At 34.3% G+C, this 23,082-nt stretch overlaps 2 protein-coding genes across 5 annotated transcripts in view; both read left to right on the forward strand.

Annotated features, from left to right (window-relative positions):
- Positions 1 to 11,585, forward strand: part of LOC123712392 (transcriptional enhancer factor TEF-1) — a 77,555-nt gene extending 65,970 nt beyond the window's left edge. For 3 of the 4 annotated variants that reach the window (XM_045665451.1, XM_045665447.1, XM_045665448.1), the window contains 6 exons: positions 501 to 541; positions 2,392 to 2,566; positions 3,741 to 3,821; positions 4,640 to 4,806; positions 5,843 to 6,077; positions 8,834 to 11,585. In XM_045665451.1, the coding sequence (XP_045521407.1) occupies positions 501 to 541; positions 2,392 to 2,566; positions 3,741 to 3,821; positions 4,640 to 4,806; positions 5,843 to 6,077; positions 8,834 to 8,947 (813 nt within the window). In that variant the 3' untranslated portion in view covers positions 8,948 to 11,585. The remainder of the gene's footprint in view (positions 1 to 500; positions 542 to 2,391; positions 2,567 to 3,740; positions 3,822 to 4,639; positions 4,807 to 5,842; positions 6,078 to 8,833) is intronic. The other variant, XM_045665450.1, reaches the window with a different exon arrangement.
- A 778-nt stretch (positions 11,586 to 12,363) lies between these two features.
- On the forward strand, positions 12,364 to 22,575 carry LOC123712386 (lysosomal acid glucosylceramidase-like). The gene is made up of 12 exons (XM_045665440.1): positions 12,364 to 12,456; positions 12,976 to 13,106; positions 14,139 to 14,271; positions 15,083 to 15,224; positions 15,704 to 15,860; positions 16,917 to 17,077; positions 17,789 to 17,912; positions 18,436 to 18,549; positions 19,811 to 19,955; positions 20,720 to 20,799; positions 21,092 to 21,372; positions 22,420 to 22,575. The coding sequence occupies exons 1-12, from the start codon at positions 12,393 to 12,395 to the stop codon at positions 22,550 to 22,552; spliced, it is 1,665 nt and encodes a 554-aa protein (XP_045521396.1). The 5' UTR covers positions 12,364 to 12,392; the 3' UTR covers positions 22,553 to 22,575.
- The last annotated feature ends 507 nt before the right edge of the window (positions 22,576 to 23,082 follow it).

Consider the following 23,082-nt stretch of genomic DNA (forward strand, 5'->3'; position numbering starts at 1 on the left):
GTATATATTGAAAAAAAAAGCATTTTGTCTATTCTATAGTTGAAACGATTGAATTCTAATAATATGTACAAAAAAGGTTCAAGTTCCCTTTTAGCACGGGTAATAGATTAAAAGTACTTATTGTGATTTTTAATATACGCGCTTGCGCTGATCATTGGATGAACCTGCGTTAGAAATGTAAATGAAGTTAGTATTAATAAAATTAGCCATGAGAAAATCCTATGGTAGTCGTGAGTATTACCTAATAAAACAACTAAAATTCAAGTTCAAACTACTCATTTTTCCATCAGCTTCTTAACAGTAAAAAGGCAATTTTCGTGCGCTTAATTTAAACCTAGTCGTTTGTTGGTCTAACGAGAATCATCAAAAAACTTATGGCAACTGTTTGCAAAAGTTAATTATTTTCGTTCAAAATTATATATAATTTTTATAATCCACTGCCAAGAGTTTTTTGAATTATTTCTTTTCCAATTACTAATACGTTTTTCTTTTGTTTTCAGCAATTCTGGCAACCCGGTCTACAAGCTGGCACGTCACAAGAGTAAGTATATATTTATGGCAACATATTATTTAATGGTTACCATAAAGTTCTTGGTACTACCGAAGGTGACAATAGATATCACAGATAAACATTAATTTTTATTAGTTGCACCTCCTTTTGAAAACAAAAGAACATCGCCAGTTGACAGTTTTGACAACTGACAGTATATGTTAGAAGCGTCTAATTTTATTTATTTATGAATAATATATATTGAGACTGAATCCGTTATCCAGCTCATGTATAGTTCCCAACCGTATATTGTATACGCAATGACATCACCACGAAATCATAGGAGTGACAGTGTAAAACGATGACAATTGACTGTGATTAGTCCAATCACACATACACGACACGACCCTCAACCAAACCAAACGCGTTTTCGTCTTTCGTTTTTCATTTAAGCCGTCTATCTATACCTCAAACCATACATACATTTTAAAATATTCGTATAATATTACATACATGACATACCATCGTACTTAACGTATAAAGCGATACCTACAATCTACGCTTACAAATCTATGATATAACGTCATACAACGCGTTAGGGAAGTTATTCCGGCCGCTAGGGAATGTAGCGTCCGAAGGAATAAAAGTCCCGTATTACTTCGTACTTCACGCACTCCAGTGAGCTTTCATCCTGCCCTTCAGGCGATTGACCACCTCGCAACGGCCCAAGCCGTGGTACGTATCCCGCAGGAGAATCTCTTGCGCCAGCGCACGCCTATACGCCGCTACGCTCGCTTAAGCAGCCGGGACTGAACTGTAAAGGCCCTTAAAAAAATGTTACTCCCGTAGTAAATGCATAATTGTACTTCCAAGTTGTTGACGCACGTACGAATCCACAAAAAGTATTATTCGTTAGTCTTTCTCGTTTGACATTAGTCTTTATAACGGTATCGTATTGTTGTGTTTAAATAATAATCCACTCAGAGACGTACAGACAGCTAAGTGGTAATTAATTAAACTGTAAATGATCTCAAGAAAAAACACGTTTTTGCACCTGCCAACTTGTAGCTGGAATATTATTTTTTACACGTGTTTATTAATATCATCGATGTATACAAAGACAAATGTGATTGTTTTTTGGTGTTTACTCCTATAACTCAAATTTTATGAGGAGTAAAATCAAGTGTAACACGAAAAGTTGAGGCGTTACGTAGAAAGAGACAAACATACATATATCTGTAGGATTGAACGAGTAAAAGAATGATTCCATCTCATTCTCTCTCTAAAATTGGATTTGTATAAATTGAAGACAATTATTATTGTTATTATTATTATTATTTATATTGTTTTGTAACATACTTTATGTAATACGCTTTATTGAAGTAATATAAATAATCCGAATAATTACAGATATATGTTTGTAATGATAAGAATCATTTTAGCAGATGCGTTCATTTACCCTTTTTTTCTATTCGATATATATCATAATTATCGTTCGTAACGAGTAAACGCCAATCGTGCCTCGTAGCTGACACACACACACATTTTTTTTATCTGTAGACTCGATTTGTCTAAATTAATTGAAAGGCATATATTGCGACTGAAGATTTTAAGAGTGTGCTTTGCCTTTTTCACGGGCGGAAATGCGTATCAGGCTTATGTCTCTGTTAATCAGAGAGCCGGGTAGGAAAACCCACTTTCACCGCCTCGGGTTCGACAAATACTAACGCATCTTACTTACTCATAAATCAAATCACTCAATCTAAAGTATACCAGTGGTAAAGGCAATTGAATCGAGTATGAACTATTTAAAAGAAAATAAATTTGAAAAAAGGATAAAAAATTATGGTAGTAACAATTGGTTAAAACGAATTTATAATTGTATTATTTAACTTTTCCAGTGTAAAACCTTTCCCCGGTGCGGGTTACAAAGGCGTCCCGGGCGTGGGCGGCGTAGTCCCGGGCGGGACGGATGTGGCTCCCCCTCCGCCCTGGGAAGGACGAGCTATAGCCACGCACAAACTGCGCCTAGTAGAGTTCTCAGCCTTTGTAGAACACCCTAGAGATCCTGATACGGTGAGAATAAATATATATAATATTGTCTTTTGTTAAAATAGCTTTAACACATTAAGAAAAACACTTTTTGAACGGATTAAAGCTATGTATTATTATTAAAAACTTATTATTATTTACATAATACTAAATTTTAATTTTTCGTTTCTCGTGCTTTTCAGCTGTGTGTGTGTGTGTGTGTGTTAATTATAATTTTTAATAATAATACATAGCTTTAATCCGGTCAAAAAGTGTTTTTCTTAAATATATATAAGTTACCCCTAAGCCTATAAAAACATGCGTTTCCTCAGATATATTTCTTTAAAAGGCAAAACACTTGCTTTGTACAGACCGACCTACCTTTTAACGAATCCAGTTTTAATTTTTAATTATATAATTATAATTTTTAATGGCCACAGCGTGCGACTCTCATCGCTGAGGTCGTAGGTTCGATCCCCGGCTGTGCACCAATGGATTTTCTTTCTATGTGCGCATTTAACATTAGCTCGAACGGTGAAGAAAAACATCGTGAGGAAATCGGCTTGCCTTAGAGCCAAAAATTCGATGGTGTTTGTCAGGCACAGAAGCCTGATCACCTACTTGCCTATTCAATTCACAAACGATGAAACAGATACGGAAATCTGAGGCCCAGACCTAAAAAGATTGTAGCGCCATTGGTTTTTTATTTATAATAATAACATAGGAGAAATGTTTTATTAATGTTAAATACTTGGCAAATGACGGGGGCGATGCAGGAAAACCTTATTTTTAAATATCCGGGGTGGAAATGCCTCTGCGCATCCCTGCCTCCAAAAGTTGCAGGGGTGACTCGACTTAACCCTCTCTGAATAGCAGAATCTCTGGGTGAGCAATGCCCACTAAAACCACTTCGAGTAGTTTCTACAAAGTCCAAAAGCCCAAAGCACTACATAGGAGGTAGGAGATGGGCATATCTTCTATTTACTCTGTGTCTTCTAACCCTAGGATTCACCCTCAAAAGCTCCCTCTCTTGTTCTGTCTCCTTCTGTAACATTACTTGATCACAGTTACACAGTTAGGGACTTTATTATTCAAACAAAAATGTGTCTGGTCAAAGTTAATATTTCAATTCACGCCTAAACTTAATTAAATAATAAAAGCGAAATTCTAGATATTCTATGTGTGCAAAAGTTATTTTAACTATAAAAAAATATTTCAGTATCCCCCGAGCACGGCGCCGGCGCAGCATCTCTTTGTACATATAGGTGGTACTGTCACGTATGCGGATCCCTTATTAGAGGTAAATAATATACTTTTTATATGAATTATTAAGGAGGAAACCGGGGTTTGGATCATATTTTTATTGACTGATCGGCCTTCTGTGCCTGATAGCCTGATAGTAAAGTTTTTTCGTTGTGAATCTATTATAAGATTTTTTTTTATTTAAAGTTATTATTAATTGTATGTTTTTGATGAGATAGTAGTTTAAAATAATACAAGTATCAATTTTTTTATTTTTTTTCTACTAATAAATACATTATATTCTGATCCCAATATAGACATTAAACAATTTGAACATAAATGTTAGGAATGGTCGCATTACAATTATTTATCTAGAACTACTTTACCGACCCTGCTCTGTCGATAAAGAGGTTTTTACAATAACTTATCGACTATCGAACAGCTTTATCGGCTGCGGTTTCCTAAACAATTATTATAGCCCTTATTGTAACATTACAGTTACACCATAGGCCACGTTTTGCGACGTTTTTAACTTCATATTGTAGTTAAGTATATAATACGCTCATATATACAATATATAATATGTGCTGCTGGCCAGCTGTATTATATACAATAAAAGACAAATAATAGGAACTGTCGCATTACACTGTATAAGAAAGACAAACTTATAAAATTTTCATCCTAGTAATAATAGTATTACAGTCTTTTATTTTTCCTGAAAAAATTTTTTTTTACGATATTTGTTCCCTGGGGCAAGCGAAATGTCTTCTTTAAATAAAGATAAGAAAGACAAACTTATCAATCTGTGTACCTTTTCAATACTTATCCTTAAAGATACCTAAGAGTTTGTATTTAAATTTGTATTTCTCATTCCAGTCGGTAGACGTTCAACAAATTAACGATAAATTCCCGGAGAAAAAGGGCGGTTTAAAGGAATTGTACGAGAAAGGTCCCCGTAATGCGTTCTTCCTCGTCAAGTTCTGGGCGGATCTCAATACAAACAATCTCGACGATCCTGCCGCATTCTATGGCGTCACTAGTGTGTGAGTATCTAGTTTGTATATTTACTAGCTGACCAGGCAAACGTTGTTTTGCCATGTATATTATTAAGAAAACACTTTTTAAACGGATTGAAGCCATGTATTATTATTATAAACTTAGAATTATTTACATAATTTTAAATTTTTCGACGTTTCGCGTGCTTTACAGCGTGCGTGGTCACGGTGACCATGGAAAAATTTAAAATTATGCAAATAATTCTAAGTTTATAATAATAATTTATAGCTTCAATCCGTTTAAAAAGTGTTTTCTTAATGTGTAAAATCTATATATTATTTCCAGGAAATATTTTTTATTTCAATGAAAATAACCTACGTAATAGAAAATAGGGGTTGATCGTAGAGCGGTGACAATTAAGGGTTGTATGTGTTTTGTATGCTGTATCATAAAAAAAAAAACAAAAAAAAATTGGGGTGTACACGCCTTATCATTTAGGAGTTGGAAAGATAGATAGTAGTCGATTCAGACTTACTGAATATGCATTAAAAAAATTCATAAGAATCGGTCAAGCCGTTTCGGAGGAGTATGGGAACGAACATTGTGACACGAGAATTTTAATATATTGATATTTTTTTGTTGTGAACAGCCACGGTTTCAACCATTTGTTAAAGTTCGCCACGCTTAAGTTAAACATTGAATATAACTTCCTAAATTCCACCTGTATCACCATGTCGTCCGCCGAGGAGTTCCACAACTAAGCGTTTTTTTAATTCGACTAAGGGTCCTTAAACCAAAGAATGTACCAATTCTTAATAGGCCAGCAGCGCACCTACAAACCCTCTGGCATTAAGACTGTCCATATCACTTAACATTTCTATAAAAAATAACTACTAGTCACTAGTCGCTGATGACGATCACAATTTTTTTTTATTATTCCATATTGAGTACATTTTTTATCAGCCTTTACTGCCAGCCGAGTTTTAGGTGTTTGTAGTTTTCCTTCACATTATTATATGCTCACATATAAAAGTCCAACCTCCAGTACAAAACTGTATCTTTAAACATTGAATATCTTTCCAGTTACGAGAGCAACGAAAACATGACGATAACGTGCAGTACCAAAGTGTGTTCGTTTGGTAAACAAGTTGTTGAGAAAGTGGAGACTGAATACGCCCGGTTCGAGGGCGGAAGATTCGTTTATCGCATACACCGATCGCCCATGTGCGAATATATGGTTAACTTCATACACAAACTGAAACATTTACCCGAGAAATATATGATGAACAGCGTCTTGGAGAACTTTACAATACTACAGGTGAGGTTTTCTCGATTTTTTTTTTATTAAAGTTTACCATATACATAGTACTACGATATATGTTACAAATTCTTATCTAAAATGTATGACGGACACAACTTTCTCTACAGCTGTGATAGATTTGACATTCAACACCTTTTGTCTTCAGTCACCGTGACCACGCACGCTGAAAAGCACGCGAAACGTCAGAAAATATAAAATTATGTCAATAATTATAAGTTTATAAAAATACAAATAGCTTTAATGCAGTTAAAAAATTGTGGTCTTTCAATGTGTAAAAGCTATGTTAACCAAAGACAATACTATGTATGACAAAATAAAATATATACCAGAAATTTTGATAAGCACAAAAGACAGCGACTCACCGGTATATAGGCTATGCTTTCTTGAAATTGATCAGCTTAGTGCGGAAAATATCCAGCTCCGTATAAGTACTGTTATAATCGTGAAGAATTCGAACGAGAGGTGCCTGAACTCCTGTTGGTTTTTGCAGAAGGAATCTGGTATTTGCTGATTTTAGTTGATCTTAGACTTGTTCGCTGAACTCCTGTTGGTTTTTGCAGAAGGAATCTGGTATTTGCTGATTTTAGTTGATCTTAGACTTGTTCGCTGAACTCCTGTTGGTTTTTGCAGAAGGAATCTGGTATTTGCTGATTTTAGTTGATCTTAGACTTGTTCGCTGAACTCCTGTTGGTTTTTGCAGAAGGAATCTGGTATTTGCTGATTTTAGTTGATCTTAGACTTGTTCGCTGAACTCCTGTTGGTTTTTGCAGAAGGAATCTGGTATTTGCTGATTTTAGTTGATCTTAGACTTGTTCGCTGAACTCCTGTTGGTTTTTGCAGAAGGAATCTGGTATTTGCTGATTTTAGTTGATCTTAGACTTGTTCGCTGAACTTCTGTTGGTTTTTGCAGAAGGAATTTGGTATTTGCTGATTTTAGTTGATCTTAGACTTGTTCGCTGAACTCCTGTTGGTTTTTGCAGAAGGAATTTGGTATTTGCTGATTTTAGTTGATCTTAGACTTGTTCGCTGAACTCCTGTTGGTTTTTGCAGAAGGAATCTGGTATTTGCTGATTTTAGTTGATCTTAGACTTGTTCGCTGAACTCCTGTTGGTTTTTGCAGAAGGAATCTGGTATTTGCTGATTTTAGTTGATCTTAGACTTGTTCGCTGAACTCCTGTTGGTTTTTGCAGAAGGAATTTGGTATTTGCTGATTTTAGTTGATCTTAGACTTGTTCGCTGAACTCCTGTTGGTTTTTGCAGAAGGAATCTGGTATTTGCTGATTTTAGTTGATCTTAGACTTGTTCGCTGAACTCCTGTTGGTTTTTGCAGAAGGAATCTGGTATTTGCTGATTTTAGTTGATCTTAGACTTGTTCGCTGAACTCCTGTTGGTTTTTGCAAAAGGAATTTGGTATTTGCTGATTTTAGTTGATCTTAGACTTGTTCGCTGAACTCCTGTTGGTTTTTGCAGAAGGAATTTGGTATTTTCTGATTTTAGTTGATCTTAGACTTGTTCGCTGAACTCCTGTTGGTTTTTGCAGAAGGAATTTGGGATTTGCTGATTTTAGTTGATCTTAGACTTGTTCGCTGAACTCCTGTTGGTTTTTGCAGAAGGAATCTGGTATTTGCTGATTTTAGTTGATCTTAGACTTGTTCGCTGAACTCCTGTTGGTTTTTGCAAAAGGAATTTGGTATTTGCTGATTTTAGTTGATCTTAGACTTGTTCGCTGAACTCCTGTTGGTTTTTGCAGAAGGAATTTGGTATTTTCTGATTTTAGTTGATCTTAGACTTGTTCGCTGAACTCCTGTTGGTTTTTGCAGAAGGAATTTGGGATTTGCTGATTTTAGTTGATCTTAGACTTGTTCGCTGAACTCCTGTTGGTTTTTGCAGAAGGAATCTGGTATTTGCTGATTTTAGTTGATCTTAGACTTGTTCGCTGAACTCCTGTTGGTTTTTGCAGAAGGAATTTGGTATTTGCTGATTTTAGTTGATCTTAGACTTGTTCGCTGAACTCCTGTTGGTTTTTGCAGAAGGAATTTGGTATTTGCTGATTTTAGTTGATCTTAGACTTGTTCGCTGAACTCCTGTTGGTTTTTGCAGAAGGAATTTGGGATTTGCTGATTTTAGTTGATCTTAGACTTGTTCGCTGAACTCCTGTTGGTTTTTGCAGAAGGAATTTGGGATTTGCTGATTTTAGTTGATCTTAGACTTGTTCGTTGAACTCCTGTTGGTTTTTGCAGAAGGAATTTGGGATTTGCTGATTTTAGTTCATTTTAGACTTGTTCGCGAGCTATTTATATAAATAAAGCTCTTTCTAAAGGCCGGCAACTAAATGCGTCTTATTTTGTTTAAAAATCTAGCCACAGAGTATGTTTTCTTACTAAAATATTACCGCGATTTTTTTTTCGTTTATATTTACTATTTGCATAACTTACAAATTTCGCTGGATAATATATCCTTAATAAATATCTTTCTTTCTCTATCTATTCAGTAATAGTCACAATATTTCAATAGACTCCAAATGATAAATAAATTACAGTTGTTTATTAAGCTGAAATCAAATCGGATTATATATATATATATATATATATATATATATATATGTGTGTGTGTTTGCTAAAAAACGAAATATTTTTTAACTGTTACTAAACAGAACGAATTCCAGGCAACTACTTACTAAATAATTACTATGGGAAAAGTGCGTGTATAGACGTTGTTAATGCAACGAAATTTTAATTAAATATATTTTTCAGGTGGTTTCAAACCGAGATACTCAAGAGACATTACTTTGTGCCGCGTTCGTCTTCGAAGTGTCGAACAGCGAACACGGTGCGCAACACCATATATACAGGCTGGTCAAAGACTGAACTTACCTTTTTATGAGTCATAGACAACAAAATTTAATTTAAAACTCGCTAAGATAATTTGTAGAGAACTTGTCAATGTAAAATACTTTTTGTATGAAAAGAGTTTGAGATTTTAATTCACTCAATTTTTTTACTTAATCTTTTGTTATCTGATTCTCACTTTTTTATTGAAATATCTTGCCTGATGCGTTATTTAAATGTTGCTATTTTATATTGTTAATCCTACTTTATTGGACGGGTTCGATTTTGTCTGGCATATTCATGATTTTTTTTTCAAACCTTTTGTTTCATTATTTTTAACGCATTACCTTTGTTACGTCTATTTGGCAATTTAAATCGTTGCCGTCAAGTGCAATAGAATGACAGTTGACAATTACCCTGCAAATGTCAAAAGATACTCATTTGTTTTTTTGTCGTCATTGTTTTAAGAACTAATATAAAAATATTTTTGTATAATGATATGAAAATTATTGTCTATTCTCGAGCGACAGCCTTCTATTATCTATGGGACTTAAGTGTAAAGTGTAATGGCTAGAGAAACTTTCGGAGTTGGGCTAAATGGAAGAACGTGTCTAGAAGTGTTTGTGAATAATTGAAATACACACAGTGCCTCTAATAATTATGTTACATTAACATAAATTTGAGCGTTTTTAATTTTTTCACTATTCCCAAGTTTAGTGAAAATTTTAAAACATAGTGTAGGACATAATAGCGGTTAAGTGTAGCTTAAGAAAGTCTATTCACCAAGGGTGCAGTTTTATTTGCTATCTGTACAGCTTTATATTTCCGAGAGGAATTTTTATGCAGTTTGAACACTGTTGAGAGTTTTATACACAAAGTATCAATTATAATTGAAAACTTCGAATTTGAAAATCTTTCCTTTTTCTTGACGTATCAGTCACAAGCTTGTTTTGAGCGATATCAAAAATATCTATAATATAAATGTTCTATGACAAATCTTTAAACTAGATTTCAGTTTGATTTACGTTAGAAAACTTGTCATTGTATATAGACCAATTCATTTTTAATATCTTCAAATATTTCTTTACTGGTCACTCTCGGCGATAAGTAAATTGTCTAAAAAATATATTAATAATTGATACTTTGAGTTATGGCGGTTGTACACACTCGCGCACGGTCGTGACGTCTCAACGAATGTGGATAGCTCCATTTTATTTCACTTATTTTGCCACAACAGTTTGCGTTATGTAAATATTAAATGTTCAAATGTATTATACGAATAAGTATGTTTGAAAGTGTACAGTAAATATGTATTTTCTTAATATCTCATTTCGTGTGACAATAATCATCGGAGAACTGCGTGATTTTTTTATTGGCAGCTTCATACCTTTAAGCACAAGGTACTTCTTTCAATTACTCAAATTTAATATTTTTTTATGATATTTATTATCTGTGTGACGCGTGTTGTCTTCTCTGTGGCTAATGTAGGCGTTTTGGCGCGTCTATTTACCGTTCTGTCATACTGAGGGAAATTTTGTATGACAATTGACTTACTTGGGATGTCACAAGTAACGTTTAACATATGTCAAAACTGTAAGGCTCGACACACAGATATACTTGACAGATATCATAAATATCTAATGTCAAAATGGCCGAGAAGGGGTTTTCAATCTAGAAACCGAGATACTTTTTGAAACTTTACCATTGTGGTATAATACTCAGTATCCAATTGGCGGTTTAAATATAACTTTCATTGTACGCTGTGCAATCTGTCAAATGTCATTTACCCATGAATATATAGTACGAGATACATATTAATGATAAATTATTAAAAAAAACATAGCGGCTTAGTGCAATCAAAATTTTCTCCTTATTTACGTCCGAAGTACAAGCACGACGTAGCCCTCTCCATAACGTGGCAATGATTTGATCTCTGTTTTAGTCAAATGTAGCGTCGTAAACGCTCTTAATTTTAACAACGGTTACTGTGCATTAAATATATGACAATAATTCTGACTAGACAAGTTGTTGTTGAAAATATTACAACTGAAAAGTCATCCCAATAGTTGAAAATGAAAAAGCTTGTCTATAAGAATATATGGTCATATATAGATTAAGTTCGACACGCGATAGTAAATTATATAAAATAAGAGATTTTTGTATTTATTACATAGATTTATATTAGGTAATTTGTAAAGTTAGATAAGCACGGAGTTTTTCTAATATGGCGATGGTCGTACGGAAAGTAAGTTAGTACTTAAGTGTAACTTAATTTTTCATTTGCTTCGACTTGTCAATTTTTTCGGCGAGAGATCTGTAATGTTGTGATTTATTATGTACTCAAATGAGATTGTCTCTTGCTTTTAGTTTATGGCGTTTAGATTAATTGTAAATATAAATTAGTGCATTTTTAGTTAGTCTAAGTTTTTTTTTTGCTTCTGAAAGTCTTTCATATCGACAATCCGCCATATCAATACGAAAATTTTATAGTCGGTACGTTTTGTGGTTGGTCATTTGTAATAGATTTTATCGTAGAAGAATTTTAGACGATTGTTCTTCGAGTCCCTCCTCAAATGATCACCGGAAACTATCAGACATGTGTACAGTATTTTAAAGTTACGTTAAAGATTTGTATGAAAATTTAATTATATTGTCTTCTTAAAATTACGTGTATTATTTATTTCGGACGACCTAACTGGGTCAGATCAATCAGAGCTCAGATTGGTAAATTTATTTAAAGCTGGGACTGCGGAAAGAAGCCGTTTTGTTGGCGCTAATCAAAGCAAGCTTTGCTTATATTAACGAAATAAGTTAGGCTACACCCCGAGAAAGTTCAATGCAAACGGGCCGGAGGCTCACCTCATGTTGAGTGATGCATTGAAAATCACATTGTCATAATGCTCGCAAGTACGTTGCCGGCCTTTTAAGAATTGGTACGCTCTTGAAGGACCCTAAGTCGAATTGGTTCAGAAATACTTTAGAGGGCAGCTGCTTCCATATATTGGTGCGCGGCAAAACCGCTTTAAATACTCTCAGTTGTGGAACGACGGACGTCGAGGTGATACGGATGGTATTTTGTATTCTGCCTTGATGTCCGATAATGAAACTCATCTGCATGGTAAATGAGAGACTCTGCATCTTCCACCGCCCATTATTTGGTTTGATTAGCACAGAAATATATAGGCTGTACAAAAATTATGTTTTTACTTCATTTAGCCAAACACTAACCTCGCCTTTAAAATGTGTTTGTATGAACTACATTTTTCTAAAGGCACACTGAGTGGATTCAAAGTTTTAGGAAAAATACAATTTCGGCAATAAAAACGTAACGCATATAAAATTTCTACGAAAAAATATCATAAACTTGTTGATTGTTTTATGAAGTAATAACAAATGATAAAATGAAGCTCATATATATTAGACATTGTCGTTCACAAGTGAAACCTTATCTGACTATGATGGTGAATTATATGTAAGTCTAAAGATGGGAATCACAAAAGTAATATTTTTACTGGCTCTGTTTGGTTCAGGTTTTGTGCTCTGCGAAGGTAAGTGAGTATCTCTATATGTACAGACGAACTCTCTATATGTACAGACGAACTCTCTATATGTACAGACGAACTCTCTATTACATTGGTATTTTATAGGCTTTGGTAATCAAAATCCGATGTTATGTAAACACATTACAATTTTACAACATTAGGAAACCCTAATGGAGTTACTTCTTAATTTGTTTTACAAAGTAGTACATTTATTATGTATCCTGTCAATTTACTGGAATCACTATAAGATATACCAAAGTAATCTATTATATATTTATATATTTGAAGACCTATTGTATCCCTGGTGTTACACCAGGTGTTAGTATAAGTACTCTATCGCTATATGTTAAAACGAAGATTTTTTATAAAGAAACTTCATTGGATTACTTATGATAAAATATATATCTACACGTATATACAAACTATATCTACTTATACAGTAGATTTTTGTTACCACCAGAAGATATATTATATAATTATTTATCAAATTATGTCATAAACAATATAAATCTAATAAATATTTAGACCAACCGTGTGCATCTCGAGATGGTGATAACGCAGAGAGCTTTGTTTGTGTTTGTAATTCAACATACTGTGATACAGTATCACGGGAACCACCTGCCGTCGGATCTTATGTCATCTACACTAGTAGTAAAGTAAGTGATAAAAGTAACTTTGGGTAGCATTAGCTTTTTTTGGACATGGTATATTTATATTTTTCTGTTGAGATCGATCAGTTTTTATTGGTCAGTGAAGCCTGTGAAGTTTACATACAGTTGACCTCATGCATATATATTTATTATACATTATTATTGTATAACTGTATAAAATATAACCTTTATATGCTGAAATCGGTAATATTGAGTTTATTTTATACAATGTATAATGTTATATCATGTGCAAAGTCATAATATATTTATTGCCTTTATAATCTTGAAGGATTATTGGATATCTTTTATAATTTGATTAAATTGATACAGATAAATAATGGAGATATAAAGGATGTGCATTAAATAGCATAAAGCGATAACTCGGTGCAAGTTCACTCAGCATTAGCGAGTAAATCGCTGACGAGAAAAATGGGCTTCCTTCGACTAGTATTAGGCCGACTAGTATTACTCGAAACACGGCTTGGGCCATCTTAAATGGGAACACACTGGACTGCTCACATCTTTATATATATAATTCTACTATACATTTATGTCACTGAATTCATCTTAAACGACTGGACCGATTTGAATGGCTTATATTCACAAATCAGCCCAGCAGATAGTTTATCGAGGTACGAGTCTCGGATAGCTTAGTAGAGCTGGCGCAAACGATTTGGGTTTGATTCTCAGTCTGTGCCGTCCGAATTATTTTTCGAAATGGGTTGCGATAGTTGCTTTTATATAGCCGATCCGCTGGTTTGTTTATCTGTACTGTATTTGAGTGTAATATGGCTTCCATAAACAATTGTTTTCACCAAAACCATTTTCATGAAAAATGCTTCAAAGACTAATCTAATCATATCCTATATAAAACTACACGCCTTACTAGTTCTAACAAAATGTGTGGACTGACCATTTCGTAATTACAAAAGTTCTGATAGATTGATCAAGAGAACTATGTAGCTACGACAAAAGATAGTGCCGTTGCTCTTCGTTTGGCTCATCTAGACGATAATAACCTGTCCGTCTTTTTTTCAGTCGGGCAAAAGGTTAGAAAAATCTAATGGTATCATTGAAAGCTATTCTAACTTAGCTCAAGGGCAATCGGAAGAATGTGATATTTCTGACTTGTATAGTGAAATGGCATTTGGTGAGGATGAATCCTGCGCAGGTAAGTCATGAAATATATAATGCGAAAATGTTGGAGTTGGGGCGTGTGTCAAATCACACTCGGCGTGCTAAGCGGCCGTAATTGCTTGCAGTGCCTCGGGCTCGTGTACAAATTTACTCGCAGAAGCATTATTTACGCGTGTCTTGCGCACCCTAAATATTATTGCATGTGAGACCGATATATTTAGTTACACAGGCTAAAGTCACAAGAATTGCATTATTTATTAGTTTAAAAAGTAATTAGTAAAAAAAATGTTTCGGTTTTAAGTTTTTACTTGTATTGTTTATATCATTTATATAGAGAGTGTTCTATTGTATTAGTATTAAATTAAATACAGATAAAGATTGAATTACCTCAGTTTTAAGCTTTCAGAGTAAGACAATGGGGAGCAAGCTGGATTTTACGTTTGAAAGCAATGTTTATTTATTTTCTACATACAAAGTTTAACTATTTTTTGTTTTTTAAAAATAATGAATAATTTCTACGTTTTACGACAAACATATTTTTAACCTACTTCAAAAAAGGATTATTTATTTAAGATTTAGGTAATATTGTTAGATTTGGATAATATTTGAGTGTAATTATTATCTATTTGGACTTCCAGCCACGAGTGCTAAAACTCCCATGTTTATCCAAATATTTCTCGAAAACTACGTCATGTGAGGTGACCCTTCAAATAAGATATATGCCATTTTAATGAACAGGCCAAGTTTCATAAAGATTCAGTAGTTTTTTCAGATGTTGATAAATACTTCCTTTTAAAAAGACTGGTTTTTGAAGTCATATTTTCAATTACTCTAATTATTATTAGAAAGGTTTTGGAGCAGTGTCTCGCTAGACTTACAAACGGATAACAGACAGCAGTATGTCGAAGGCTTTGGAGGCTCTATAACGGATGCTGTGGCTTACAACTGGTACAAACTATCAGAAGAAACTAGGTCACGACTTATAAGGTACCGGTAATAACGTCAAAGAATCCTCCGCGTGAAATACGGTCGTATAAAAACAAAGATAGGCTAAACATTTCAGTTAAAAAATTTTTGCGCGTGCGCCTCTGTTCATGGTCGTGGTTTCGAAACCCGCCTGTACACAAATAGACTTTTCTTTCTATATGCGCACAACACTCGCTCGTACGGTGAGTGAGGAATCCGTCATGCCTTAAACCCAAAAACTCGACCAGTATAAAACACTTAAAAAAGGTGCTTTCATATTCGGTTTCCATATTCTACAAAACAGATACTGATCTGAGGTCAAGACCAAGGATTGTAGCGCCACTGGTTTTGTTGTATATTGCTTAATCGACTTCAAATAACCAAGGTTCACAATTTGCTGTGATTATTTCAATTCTCTTGTAGCCATTTGGAAAAAAATCGTTTGCGTATTACCTTTTTAAACAAACTTTCGTAAATATTTAAAGCTTTTTCAATTTAAGCACATATTTTGGCGAGGATGGCTTGGGTTACAACATGATCCGGATACCTATCGGCGGTTCAGACTTCTCAACTCGCCCTTACACCTACAACGACTATCCTCTAGACGACGAAACTTTGTCAAACTTCACCTTAGCTGAAGAGGATACCTCGATGAAGGTAATTTCAAAGTCACAATAATTATTTAGTGTCTTTACATATGTATTAATTTACAATCAACCTGGATGAAACAGGATGTTAAAGATAAAACGATGACGCTCTTCACGCGATTAATACTTGATAAAATGTTTGCATAAGAGCAGTGTTGGCGTAGGGCTTCGTAGTGAAGCCACTACGCCAACACTGCTAGTGGCGTGCGACTCTAGAGGTCGTAGGTTCGATCCCGGGTTGTGCACCAATAGACTTTCTTGCTATGTGCGCATTTAACATTCGCTCGAACGGTGAAGGACAACATAGTGAGAAAGCCGACTTGCCATAGACCTAAAAAGTCGACGGCGTGCGTCAGGCACAGAAGGCTGATCACCTACTTGCATTACATTAGATTAAGAAATGATCATGAACCAGATACAGGTATCTGAGGCTAAGACCTAAAAAGGTTGTAGCTCCATTGATTTTTTTATAATAATAAACTACGAGAAATGTTTTTTTAATGTTCAAAAACTTGGCAAACGACGGGGGCTATGCGGGAAAACCTTCTTTTTAAATATCCGAGGTGGAAATGCCTTTGCGCATCCCTGCCTCCAAAAGTTGCAGGGGCGACTCGACTTAACCCTCTCTGAATAGCAGAATCTCTGGGTGAGCAATGCCCACTAAAACCACTTCGAGTAGTTTCTACAAAGTCCAAAAGCCCAAAGCACTACATAGGAGGTAGGAGATGGGCATATCTTCTGTTTTATCTCCATCTTCTAACCCTAGGATTCGTCCTAAAGAGCTCCCTCTCTTGTTCTGTCTCCTTCTGTAAGATTACTTGATCACAGTTACCACTACATTCCATAACTCGTCACTGCTGACTTTTTGACAACACTAGCACTAGCTGATAAAACTCAAACGACACTTGAAAAAAAGGTTTCAACAAAACGTTTAGCGATGTGTTATACAGAATACCTGGGGCATTTACAAACATTCGTAATATATAGGGTCGAAAAGAAAAAATAAATTATTTGTTTTACAATTATCAAGACAAATAATATCTGAATGCCTACATTTAACTTACAGATCCCAATGATTAAGGCTATTCAAGAAATACGCAAAGAGGAACTTAAAATAATTGCATCTACTTGGTGTCCCCCAGTATGGATGAAGAATAATGAAGGTTTCTATGGCTACGGTCAGCTGAAACCTCAGTACTATCAAAGTTATGCTGATTATCACGTCAGGTAGGTTCAAATATAGCCCCATACGGCATAAGGGTATCTAAAATTTTGTGATACTGATAAACTTCTCTTAAATAATAAATAAATCCTCTTTAGGTCTGGATCTCAGATTTCTGTATGTGTTTCATGGTCATTTGTTAATCTAATAGGCAGGTGATCAGCCTCCTGTGCCTAACGCACGCCATCGACTTTTTTGGGTCCGAGACAAGCCTGGTTCCTCACGATGCTTTTCTTCACCATTCGACTCTCACCCCTCGAAAGGCACAAGAGATCACCTACTTGTTTAATTGATAAATGATCATGAAACAGATTTAGAAATCTGCTGCCCAGATTTAAGAAAAGGTTGTAGCGCCACTGGAGGCTCACCTGATGTTAAGTGATACCGCCGCCCATGGACACTTTCAATGCCAGAGGGCTCGCGAATCCGTTGCCGGCCTTTTAACCACTTAAACATCTGTATGTATACATGAAAAAAATACTAATTATAATGTGGCCAGCACATTGCTATTGCTTTATAAACAAAGGGTGAGATTCAGAGTCAAGACTTAGCTCAGTATGAGCGCATGTTCGTAATTTCCGATCTCTCTTCAATAAATTCACTTTAGTAAATTTGTAACCGTAGCCTAACAAGCATGACATATTACCCTGCTTTATCAATGAAGAACTAGGTAGAAGATGTAAGTGTGAAATAGTGATATGAAATATTATTTACAGGTTTATAGAGGAATATGAAAAGCTGGATATAAAGATATGGGCCATCACTACAACTAACCGCCCCACGGGTGGTATTATACCAGACAAAAACATTAATTCCTTAGGATGGTTTCCGGCAGATCTGGTATACATTATTTATTTTATCAGTAATAGTTTAGGAAATGACTGATTCTTATGCGAGTTATTGAACCATACCACATCAACAAAATTGATATAAAGATATTAAAAAAATAAAAGTACGCAACTATCCTGACATTTTGCTTGAGCTTTAGGTGATAACCACCCATGGACACTCACATAGCTGAACTTTTTTATTGGTACGCTCTTTTGTCGTCGAATTGGTTCGGAAATAAAATATCTACCACTATGTGTAAAGGGTGTGTTTTCTGTTACCGTCTTTTTGTTTGCAATGGCCGTAACTGCCGCTGTGTTATGGCCCACTTAATACAACTTACATAACAATCGATGTTATTCCAGCCGCTAAGAAAATATAACCTCTCAAACTTAGCCGCTAGGACCCTTGGGCCAGTCTGTGGTCGAGGATTCTCCAGTGAGGTTGATGGAACTGTTCGCGATATTTAATAGAAATTTCAGCTTCTAGGACTTGATCTAGGTATATTATAATTAAAGTCATGCAATTGTTTTAGGGCCGATGGTTAGCAATCAATTTAGGTCCGACACTGCGCAGTTCCCGTTACAATAAGACATTGATATTTGCTGTAGACGATGAACTACATATGCTGGACTGGTATCTTCATGGTGTACGTATTTCAGAAGATCAATCATAATAATATACATTTCTCTCTATATATAACTATGGTGTATAGCAGCTAAATGTAAAAAAGCAATAGGTTTACCTCTATGGCTTCTCTTCTATCTCCTGTCTATCTTAATATATATAAATCTCCTGTCACGATGTTTGTCCGCGATGGACTCCTAAACTACTTAACCGATTATAAATTGAATTGGCACACCGTGTCTGGTCCAACTTAAGAGATAGGATAACTTAGATCTTTATTTCTTATAGGATGATGATAGGATAACTTAGATCTTAGATTATAGTCGCAATTTTATTTTATTGCAAATTAATTGTCTATAATTAATTGACAGTCACAATTCTCTGTTAACTCCAAAAGATTCTAACAGATGTCGATACTTTTCGACTGGATTGAGTAAGTAATCAATAGATGGCACTGCTATCGTAAATCGACAAACGTGTCATATACGCTACAATTCAATATCATGATTACCACGTGTTATTGAGGCTAAAGTATAAATTAAATTTATTTTGTAGTAAACGAAATACCGTGAAATTCAATTATTTCTAGACCAAAGTGTAAATTCAAATTATAGTGGCGATAATACAGTGAAATTATTTTTTCGTGTCACGGTATTAAGGCTAAGTAAACCACATTAAGGAGAAACAAAGTTCACGGGGGCAGCTAGTTTATTATGTAATACATTTTGGTAGGAGTTTAGGGTTGAAGGACACACGCTCAATCCACTCAGTTTGTAAATAAGAGTCTCAACTCAAAACTGCTGAAAACTGGCTGATATTACAAAGAAATTGTACGAGACAAGGCTGTATATTTTGCTCATTCAGGCTTCCTTAGTTTTATAGACGTAGCGATTTTCTAAATCGTCGGTGTTACGCTCCGAGAGTATAGCCAGCCGCAGGCTCTCTCTTCAACAGTTATATCGAAGTATAAGTTCGTTTCATAGCAATTAACTAAATCGTGGTAGTAGCACCTTAAGAGTATAGCCAGAACTAGTCACTCTCTTCGACTGTTACATAACATTAATTCGTTACATAGCAATTAACATTTCGCTTGTATTCTGTCGTTGTATGCGAATGGTTAATATTGCGCGCGAGGATGTAACAAAAGCAAACTGAGTGGTTAATATAGAGTTAAACTAAAATATTATATATATATATATATATATATATATATATATATATATATATATATATATATATTATATATACAGAACTTAAAGATGCCATAAAAATGTAAAAAACAGATGCAGAAAGCTGATAAATCTGTTATGAAGTATATAGACGGAATCGCGGTCCACTACTACAGCAGCTCATCGTCACCGTCTCTTCTTCTGGACAGTATCAAAAAGAAATATAAAAAAACCATACTTGGAACGCAGGCGTGTGAAGGTATGTTATTTTTATGGGTGATATTTTTCCGAATCCCGGCCTACGTGAGTATGTAACAGTCTTAGACCCAAAAAGGCTGATCACCTACATTCCTATTAGAAACACATATGATGACTACAGACATATGTACAAGTACTTGCAGCGCCGCTATATTTTTTAAATCTATTTTTGAAGCACAATTGTTTCCACAATAGAGACAAAGAAAACAGTTGCTAACATAACATCGTCTATTGTACTATAGGTATCTTATTTCTTAAATATATTTTTGTCATTTTTAAAGCAGTGCATATAGATTAGATTTATGCATAAAGAAAAAACTTAAAATATATATATATATATACGGACGTCACATATACGTCTTACATACAAGAAAAAATTCTAATAATGTAAATGATTCTCTACACCACTTGAACACAACAATGTCATCAAAATCTGTCCAGCTGTTTAGGAGTTTAATTAAACACTTGCAAAAAAAATATCACACCAGCCAGCTGTTTATTTGCTGTATAGATAAATAACTTAGATACCGGCTACCGCCATCTGTCGGGTTACTTAGTGAATGTAAACCATACAGGGCGCCAGATAAATGCATACAAAATAAAACATTCAGATCGGTCCACCGGTTTAAGAGGAGTTCTGTGATGTACCTACAGTAGAATGATATCTATAATAATTATTGTAGGTTTAAAAATTAGAACCATATGTAATACCTGTTTCCATATATAATTATTGTATTCACTTTAAGTACTTTTTACATTTTATAGGATCTACTGGTTGGGATTCTACTACAGTTAAAATCGGCTCTTGGGAACGTGCTGCGCGCTACATTCGTAGTATCGTTGATGTAAGATTATTTGTTACAAGTTAAAAAGAACACCAAAACACGACACACTATAACTGAACTATTTGTTGTAAAAATATTTTTCACTGCAAGACTCTGAATAAAACATTCACAATGGACAATTTTTTATATAATATTATGAATATTTAAGAAGCTTTTAATACAATTCCTCTCATACAGGTTTCTTGTAGGGCATCGTACGTTATATTCATTTTTATATGTGTGATTTCATAGATAATTAAATAAAATAAACAACTTACATTAAGAAACTTATTCTCTGAGCACTGTTTTGCAGGACATGAATCACCACTCAGTCGGATGGATGGATTTTAATCTATTTCTGGACAAAAATGGTGGTCCCAATTGGGCGGGAAATTATGTCGACGCACCAATATTAATATATCCCGATAAAGATGAATTTATTAAACAGCCAATGTTCTACGCTTTGGCACATTTTACAAAATTTATACCAAAAGGTTCACAGAGGATAACAATTGTTACCAAAAGTATTGTGGAGATCACTAATTTGTCATTCGTTACACCTGAAGGAAATATCTTAATTATTCTTTATAACTCGTAAGTATTGAGAAAAATTAAACGCTATTAATATTACTTTAGGTTTTATAAAATATGTGGCTCCCTTAGTAAACAAGGGCCAAACTAAATCTGATATAAGAAAAATATTAACTCGGTAGATAAATTTGTACCTCACTCACACCCCTCAGGCACCTTCGATCTTACTGGTACAAGTTACCAATTAGTAAAGTGTCCATATTTTATGAACTAAGAGTGTTTAAATATATAATAAAAAATGTGGGTCTTATATATATAGGATCCCTATATTACCAAAAACTCGTAAGTCGTAACAAGTAGTTCCTGACAAATTCTGTTAATTATTTTTTTTTGTAGTATATGGGATTGACTGATTTTATTTTTATCTAAAAACGTAATTTATCAATATTTTAATGAATTTTAAAAGCTTCTTAAGTGACATTATCAAAGAACAAATCTGTAGTTTCATAATCTTATTATAAAAATAATTTTATTTGTAAAAACAAGCCGGAGTTTAATAATAATAAATGATACAGCTGATCATTAACAACCACCATAGCAGACAATTTTTTATTAATGGCAGAGATTGTTTATATTTTGAAATTCGTTAAAGCCTTCTCATCGCTGAATTCGGCCTATCGGTGGAAAAATACTTAAATACTGTTTGAATAGTTAAAAGATATCAGTAGAATAAATATTTTTCATTTTTGACTGTGATTTGTCTGACTGTAGGTGACTAACTTTTCATGCAATTTTCTGTTTGCATTGGTGGATCTGTGTATACTTAGATAATGCCGACGCATAACACGGCTATCATTAAATTTAAAATGGAATTTGGTTTGTGTTATAAAATTTATGGGGCTGGAGACTTTTGTCTCGTGTGTTAGATCACTTTTCGTTAGGCCGAAAAACTTTGAATAAAAATGACGTGACAAAGTAATTCCTTTACAAATTCGTTATTTCGTAGGGTTCGTTATTTCTCAAAGCGAAGCGTTATAGCGGTATTGGAGTGATTAGGACTAAAATTTAATAATTATATATAAGAGATATTCAAATGTTACCTATTTTCAGCAACTCCAGAACCGTCAATGTTCACGTGCGGTTAAGCAGTAAACGTTACATAGAAGTCATAATTGAGAAAGAGACGATCAAGACCATCGAGATTAATCCAAATGAATCAATTTTGTGTAAAGTGCAATGTTAAAAAATTAATAAAACATTTATCTTAGGTTATCATTATTTATTATTCCCAAAAAAAATCGTTTTGTTTACGCGTAAAAATGGTTCGGTGTCAATCAAGCTGTCATCGAAATGAATTTCTACTTTTGTATAATCTTTAATTATAACGTAAAATGTATATATCTATCGTGTAATTATAAGAAATATTATTTAAAAGACAAAACAGTTGAAAACTGACAAATGATTGAATGATGATGATTCAATGACACAACAAAATTTATAATTTAGTGATCGAGTAGACACGCAGCAGCAGTTGGAGATTATTGTTAGTTTGGTAAAAAGGTTAGCAGGTATTAGCAGAATATCAAAAAACAGCGCCGTTACAACCGTATTCGCCTCAGAATTTGTTTCGGTTTCATGATATTTTTAAAGATTAGCAGGCGTGCCGATTTCCAAGCGAGGTTTTCTTTAGGTGCAAGTCTTCCGCACATTAAAAAAGTCCATTGGTTTGAACCGGGGATTGAAAAAACGATTTTAGAGATTAAAATCGCTCCC

Source organism: Pieris brassicae, chromosome 7 (assembly GCF_905147105.1).
Source record: "Pieris brassicae chromosome 7, ilPieBrab1.1, whole genome shotgun sequence".
NCBI lineage: Eukaryota > Metazoa > Arthropoda > Insecta > Lepidoptera > Pieridae > Pieris > Pieris brassicae.